At 47.1% G+C, this 7,500-nt stretch overlaps 2 protein-coding genes across 2 annotated transcripts in view; one reads left to right on the forward strand and one right to left on the reverse strand.

Moving 5' to 3' along the window:
• The window catches only part of LOC308131596 (uncharacterized protein), a gene marked incomplete at its 3' end in the record, with an annotated part of 10,307 nt that extends 3,927 nt beyond the window's left edge, over positions 1-6,380 (reverse strand). The window contains exons 1-11 of the mRNA XM_080498380.1: positions 6,271-6,380; positions 5,088-5,122; positions 4,969-5,010; positions 4,765-4,803; positions 4,606-4,653; positions 2,599-2,646; positions 2,121-2,168; positions 2,007-2,039; positions 1,617-1,664; positions 685-732; positions 216-263 (exon numbers count right to left, since the gene is read on the reverse strand). Of these exons, the coding sequence (XP_080354506.1) occupies positions 216-263; positions 685-732; positions 1,617-1,664; positions 2,007-2,039; positions 2,121-2,168; positions 2,599-2,646; positions 4,606-4,653; positions 4,765-4,803; positions 4,969-5,010; positions 5,088-5,122 (437 nt within the window). The 5' untranslated portion in view covers positions 6,271-6,380. The remainder of the gene's footprint in view (positions 1-215; positions 264-684; positions 733-1,616; positions 1,665-2,006; positions 2,040-2,120; positions 2,169-2,598; positions 2,647-4,605; positions 4,654-4,764; positions 4,804-4,968; positions 5,011-5,087; positions 5,123-6,270) is intronic.
• Positions 6,381-6,623: 243 nt separating this feature from the next.
• LOC308129088 (heat shock 70 kDa protein 12A-like) overlaps positions 6,624-7,500 on the forward strand; it is an 11,136-nt gene continuing 10,259 nt past the window's right edge. The window contains exon 1 of the mRNA XM_080494862.1: positions 6,624-6,919. Within this exon, the coding sequence (XP_080350988.1) occupies positions 6,638-6,919 (282 nt within the window). The 5' untranslated portion in view covers positions 6,624-6,637. The remainder of the gene's footprint in view (positions 6,920-7,500) is intronic.

Below are 7,500 nucleotides of genomic sequence, written 5' to 3' on the forward strand. Positions count from 1 at the left end.
CTGTTGATCAGAAGGAGCAGGATGTGAAGCAACTGCTGGTAAACTACAATAACACGCACGCACGCACGCACGCACACACACACACACACACACACACACACACACACACACACACACACACACACACACACACACACACACACACACACACACACACACACACACACACACACACACACACACACACACACACACACACACACACAGGCGTGTACCTTGCTTCCTCCATTTTGCGTTGGATGTACATTTCCTTCTCTGACAAGCTGTAAAACAAAGAGTTGAGACTCGTTATTCCGTTTCGACCAAAGCGCTCAGGTTCATGATCGACGTCACGGATTGTGTGAAAACATGTGAATTGTGGGAATTCAACCCAAAACTCTGAAAAGCAGAGAATCGGCTTATTTGTCTGACTTAAGTTTAAAAATCACACGACTTGTGATTTTCCTCACATGGAAAACTGAGAAGCTCAACGTTTCCCAGTGGAATAGAACCGTTATGTCCTTCCTGAGGAAGTTGGTAATAAATGCCTTGCTCATGGACCCTGACTAGTGACTTGCTGGCAGTGGGATCAGAACCAGCGACCCGATAGATGTCCTGCTTGCTCCTCCAAGCTCCGGGCCAGCGCTGCCCCGATACAGAGAGCCGGGCCGATACTCTGGACGTCGACGACGGAGAGGTTTGTACCTGTGTTTGTAGTATTCTGCTTCTTTCCCCTTGAGTTCCAGGTCCGCACTGTGGAGACAGGAAGTACTGATTCTGCATGGAGATGCACCGATAACAGCATCGGTACCGATACCGATAACAGTATCAGTTCCGGTACCGATACCGATAACAGCATCGGTACCGATACCGATAACAGTATCGGTACCGATATTGATAACAGTATCGGTACCGATACCGATTCCTTCATCTGTTACCGATACTGATTCCAGCATCGGTACCGATGCCTATAACAGTATCGGTACAGATACTGATAACAGTATCGGTACCGATACCGATTCCTTCATCTGTTACCGATACAGATTCCAGCATCGGTACCGATACCAATAACAGCATCGGTACCGATACCGATTCCAGCATCGGTACCGATACCGATTCCAGCATCGGTACCGATAGCGATTCCAGCATCGGTACCGATACCGATAACAGCATCGGTACCGATACCGATTCCAGCATCGGTACCAATAGCGATTCCAGCATCGGTACTGATACCGATTCCAGCATCGGTACCGATACCTATAACAGTATCGGTACCGATACTGCAGAGAGGCTGGAAGAAGCTGTCAGACAAAACCGGCCAGTATTTTGTGACGCCAGTTTCAGAGCTCATACACCAGTGATGCTACATGCTATCGTCTCTCGGTCCACAGCACCCGCAGCGCAGCGTAGCATAGCTTAGCGTAGCGCAGATGGACGCGACACACCACGCTGTGCGGAGGAGGCTTACAGATTCTGGTTTAGGCTTCATGACATTTACTAACTACTTGTATCGGTACCGGCAGTACTGATGGTGGTATCGGTACAAGTACTTAGTACTTGTATCGGTACCGGCAGAACCAATGGTGGTATCGGTGCATCCCTGCTTCTCAACGTTGAAATATACCAAAAACACTTACTTCATCTTCTGCAGTTGTTGAAGGTAGTGGCTGTGCAGCTCCTTCATTCTGTGAACGTCACAGAATACGAGGGGTTAAATGACAACAGGCGCAAAACAAGCAGTGTGAGAATCCCTCCTTTCTGCACGACATGAGACCTGAGGCATGAGGCATGAGACATGAGGCATGAGACATGAGACATGAGACGACCCGGAGGACCAGGGACCCGGAGGACCAGGGGGCCTGGAGTACCAGGGGCTCGGACCTCTGCTTTACAGACTTTGAAGTAGAAAAGAAACTTGACTGGACACAAACTTTTCTGGATTCTACAAACGTTGGTCTTGAAAGGAGGAACGTCATTGAGTGTGAACACAAACTTCTGACCTGCAACCTGTGAGGAACAAGGTTTACCTCGGCTCCTGCTGCTGATTCTCCCTCTGAGCTCTGCAGGAAAACACCAGACAACATTAGTGGTGACGAATCCCAACGGACCGCCGGTGAAGCTTGGGCTCAGCGGGACGCTACCTCTCGCCCAGCGCAGGCACTTCTTGCTGTTTCTGACTCAGAGCCGCGCTGCAGGGAAAGAAGAAGCTCTGAAAAACTATTCATTTAACATCAAAACAAGCTTTCTCCATCTTAAGGCACTGAGAGGAAGCAGGGACGATCCAGAGGACACGTCTCTGCAAGAACCGCATTGCAGAATTCATTGTAGCTTAACACTAACCAAAATATTAACCATAAGGGCTGCAGTGATACCGATACCGATACCGATACCGATACCGATACCAGCGTCCGGTCCGATACTGCAGGGTCTGCTCGTTCTCACTAAACGCTCCCGGCTGCACCGTCATATAGAGATTAGGCTGAATGCTATTTAATAGTATCAGGACTCGGTATCAGCAAGTGGCTAAAGGTTAGCATCTAAACTTGTGTTTTAAAAACATGGTGTTGGTGAATCCCTGTGATAAACTCTAGTCCCACGTGTGATCATCAATATATTTACCTTAATCTGCTGATCTGATCTTCATAACGCCTTTTCATCTCACTCGCTCTGTGAAGGAAACAACAAACGATGTTATTCTGTCCATCGGCTCCACTTCTGAAGATCAAAGCGCAAAACCTGAGACAGAGTTTATTTTCAATCAGGCCCAGAAGAGGACGACCCTGAACCACATCGCTTCATCACTTCATTACTTCATCGCTTCATCACTTCATCGCTATATCGCTTCACTGCTTCACCACTTTATCTCTTCGTCTCTTCATCGCTTTATCACTTCTTTCATAAACTGCACACAATCAGTCACATTAAAAGAAGAACCTCCTCTCATCACAAGGCAACGATGCTGAGCAACAATACTGAGCAACGATACTGAGAAACGATACTGAGCAACGATACCGAGCAACACACTGAGCAACGATACCGAGCAACGATACTGAACAACACACTGAGCAACGATACTGAGCAACGATACCGAGCAACGATACCGAGCAACGATACCGAGCAACGACACTGAGCAACGATACCGAGCAACGATACCGAGCAACGATACCGAGCAACGATGCTGAGCAACAATACCGAGCAACAATACCGAGCAACGACACTGAGCAACGATACTGAGCAACGATACTGAACAACACACTGAGCAACAATACTGAGCAACGATACCGAGCAACGATACCGAGCAACGATAGCGAGCAATGACACTGAGCAACGATACTGAGCAACGATACTGAGCAACGATACTGAGCAGCGATAATGAGCAATGATACCGAGCAACACACTGAGCAATGATACTGAGCAACGATACTGAGCAACGATAGCGAGCAATGACACTGAGCAACGATACTGAACAACACACTGAGCAACAATACTGAGCAACGATACTGAGCAACGATACCGAGCAACGATAGCGAGCAATGACACTGAGCAACGATACTGAGCAACGATACTGAGCAGCGATAATGAGCAATGATACCGAGCAACACACTGAGCAATGATACTGAGCAACGATACCGAGCAATGATACCGAGCAACGATACCGAGCAACGATACCGAGCAACGATACTGAGCAACGATACTGAGCAACGATACCGAGCAACGATACCGAGCAATGACACTGAGCAATGATACTGAGCAACGATGCTTAGCAATTACACTGAGCAACGATACTGAGCAACGATACCAAGCAATGATACTGAGCAACATACTGAGCAACATACTGAGCAACGATACTGAGCAACATACTGAGCAACGACACTGAGAAACAAACTGAGCAACGATGCTGACCAATGATACCGAGCAACGATACCGAGCAATGATACTGAGCAACACACTGAGCAACACACTGAGCAACGATACTGAGCAACGATAATGATCAATGATACCGAGCAACGATACTGAGCAACATACTGAGCAACGATACTGAGCAACGATACCGAGCAATGACACTGAGCAACGATACTGAGCAACAATACTGAGCAATGACACCGAGCAACGATACTGAGCAATGATGCCGAGCAACGATACTGAGCAATGATACCGAGCAACGATACTGAGCAACATACTGAGCAACGATACTGAGCAACATACTGAGCAACGACACTGAGAAACAAACTGAGCAACGATGCTGACCAATGATACCGAGCAACGATACCGAGCAATGACACTGAGCAATGATACTGAGCAACGATACTGAGCAACGATACTGAGCAACACACTGAGCAACGATACTGAGCAACGATAATGATCAATGATACCGAGCAACGATACTGAGCAATGACACCGAGCAACGATACTGAGCAACGACACTGAGCAACGATACCGAGCAACAATACTGAGCAATGACACCGAGCAACGATACTGAGCAACAATACTGAGCAATGACACCGAGCAACGATACTGAGCAATGATGCCGAGCAACGATACTGAGCAATGATACCGAGCAACGATACTGAGCAATGATACCGAGCAACGATACTGAGCAACACACTGAGCAACAATACAACGTACTCTGATTGGGCTGCTTTCACTTCCTCCTCACGTTTCTCCAGAGCAGATCTGTGGGGGGGGGGGGGGGGGGGGGGGGCATTAACTCACCAGCGAATCACCTTTCAGATTTATGGCCATTTGTAATTAATTGAAAAGCTTTGATCTCTTTGAAGTCGTCACCTGAGGTGGAGGACGTGACGCTCCAGCGGCACCGTGTGGCTGCAAACATCACATGTTGTTATTGTGATGTGAACACTCAGTGACACACACACACACACACACACACACACACACACACACACACACACACACACACACACACACACACACACACACACACACACACACACACACACACACACACACACACACACACACACTCACCCACATCGCTGGAACTGAACTCCTCCATCTTCAAACGTCGAGCTGTAGAGAAAAGTACGTTGTTATTTTTTCCTGTTTGTCAACAGAAATCTTAAATGATTTTAAAAACATTTTCTCACTTGTTTGTTGTTGCCTTGTTTTTATTGGCGGCCATCTGAAACCGATCAATCAGAAAGATTCTCCTCCAGCACAAATGATTATTTCCACTTGAAAGGTTTGATTCATTGAAAAGCGTCTTTCTGCTCCATCATCTAAATCATTCTACGCTCTAGATTCTAAATCAAAACTACACTCACGTAATAACTAACAACTATTTCAATAATCAATTAATCGGTTGATTATTTTTCCGATTAATCGATGAATCAGTTAAAAAAAATATTTCAAAGTGTCGGACCAGCTGATATTAAACAAACCAAACATCAAATATATTGTGATTATTTAAAAGCACATAACTGAACCAATACAAGATGTATACAGTATAAATACATATATACACACATGTGCATATATGTATTTATATTGTATACATCGTATACACACATGTATATAAGATTTATACAATATAAATACATATATACACACGTGTATAAGATTTATCCAATATAAATACATATATACACACGTATATAAGATTTATCCAATATAAATACATATATACACACGTATATAAGATTTATCCAATATAAATACATATATACACACGTATATAAGATTTATCCAATATAAATACATGTATATAAGTTTTATGCCAGATAATGATTAAATAAGGTTTAAAGTACTTCCGGGACACAAACGAGTGAAATATTGTAATAAAAACCTTTAAATTCACACTGTGAAGTTTGAACCAGTCAGAGACTGAAAACTCTAAATATTAAACAACTAAATACTCCGTTCTGACTGAAGGGGCGTGGCAGTCCTCGTGAGGAGGCCACGCCCCCTCAGGACTGGCCGGCGGGTGGAAAGTTTCTTTACTTTCACTTTCTCTGAGGACAAAATCCACAAACTGCCGGAGACTTTCTGGAATCCAGAGGAACTCGAGAGTCACGGACTCTTTCTGCAGGGCGAGGCGCACTTTGATCTAAAGGACCAGGACCAGGACCAGGACCAGGACCAGGATCAGGACCAGGACCAGGACCAGGACCAGGACCAGGACCAGGACCAGGACCAGGATCAGGACCAGGACCAGGACCAGGACCAGGATCAGGACCAGGAACGTCTCGTCCAGAGGAACGTACTACGGTCACACGCGCACAGATAGCGGAACCCTGTAATGACGTCATAACGTGAAGTGACAGTATTTACCTGGTCGAGGTTTCCTGGACCTGCAGGGCGAAGATCAGTTCCTCTAGTTAACCTGGTTTAACAGAATCAGTTCCTCTAGTTAACCTGGTTTAACAGAATCAGTTCCTCTAGTTAACCTGGTTTAACAAAAAACACGCGTCGAACTCGCGCTGCGCGTTTTTACGCACAGCAGCGAGCGACTCCTTCCTTCATCAGCTCCTCCTCCTCCTCTCTTCCTCCTGTTCCTCCTCCTCCTCGTCTCCTCCTGTTCCTCCTCCTCCTCCTCTCCTCCTCCTGCCTCGCTCTAGAAAAGAGGATCTTGACAGCTGTCGTTCGCTCCCTCGTTCTCCAGATCGTCTTTACGCGCGGCGCTTCGTCCGTTTCCGCCATGAGCGACTCGTTCATCGTCGCCATCGACTTCGGCACGTCGTACAGCGGCTTCTCCTTCAGCATGACGCCCCGGGAGGAGGAGCCGGACCCCCACCTGCCCCCCTGGGGGGAGGAGGTGGGGCTGGAGACCCCCAAGACCCCCACCTGCATCCTGTTCGACGAGCACCAGACGTTCCTGGCCTTCGGCTATGACGCCAGAGTGACGTACGTCAAGATGCGCGGCGACGACGCGCGAAACAAGTTCTTCTTTGAAAGCTTCAAGATGTCGCTGTACGGGAGGGTGAGTACCTCGTAGTACTGTGGGTACCTCGTAGTACTGTGAGGTACCTCGTTGTACTGTGGGTACCTCGTAGTACTGTGAGGTACCTCGTAGTACTGTGAGTACCTCGTAGTACTGTGAGTACCTCGTAGTACTGTGAGGTACCTCGTAGTACTGTGAGTACCTCGTAGTACTGTGGGTACCTCGTAGTACTGTGGGTACCTCGTAGTACTGTGAGGTACCTCGTAGTACTGTGAGTACCTCGTAGTACTGTGGGTACCTCGTAGTACTGTGAGTACCTCGTAGTACTGTGAGGTACCTCGTAGTACTGTGGGTACCTCGTAGTACTGTGAGTACCTCGTAGTACTGTGAGGTACCTCGTTGTACTGTGACTACCTCGTAGTACTGTGAGTACCTCGTAGTACTGTGGGTACCTCGTAGTACTGTGAGGTACCTCGTTGTACTGTGGGTACCTCGTAGTACTGTGAGGTACCTCGTAGTACTGTGAGTACCTCGTAGTACTGTGAGGTACCTCGTAGTACTGTGAGTACCTCGTAGTACTGTGAGTACCTCGTAGTACTGTGGGTACCTCGTAGTACTGT

Source organism: Blennius ocellaris (assembly GCF_963422515.1).
Source record: "Blennius ocellaris genome assembly, chromosome: 1".
Lineage (NCBI taxonomy): Eukaryota > Metazoa > Chordata > Actinopteri > Blenniiformes > Blenniidae > Blennius > Blennius ocellaris.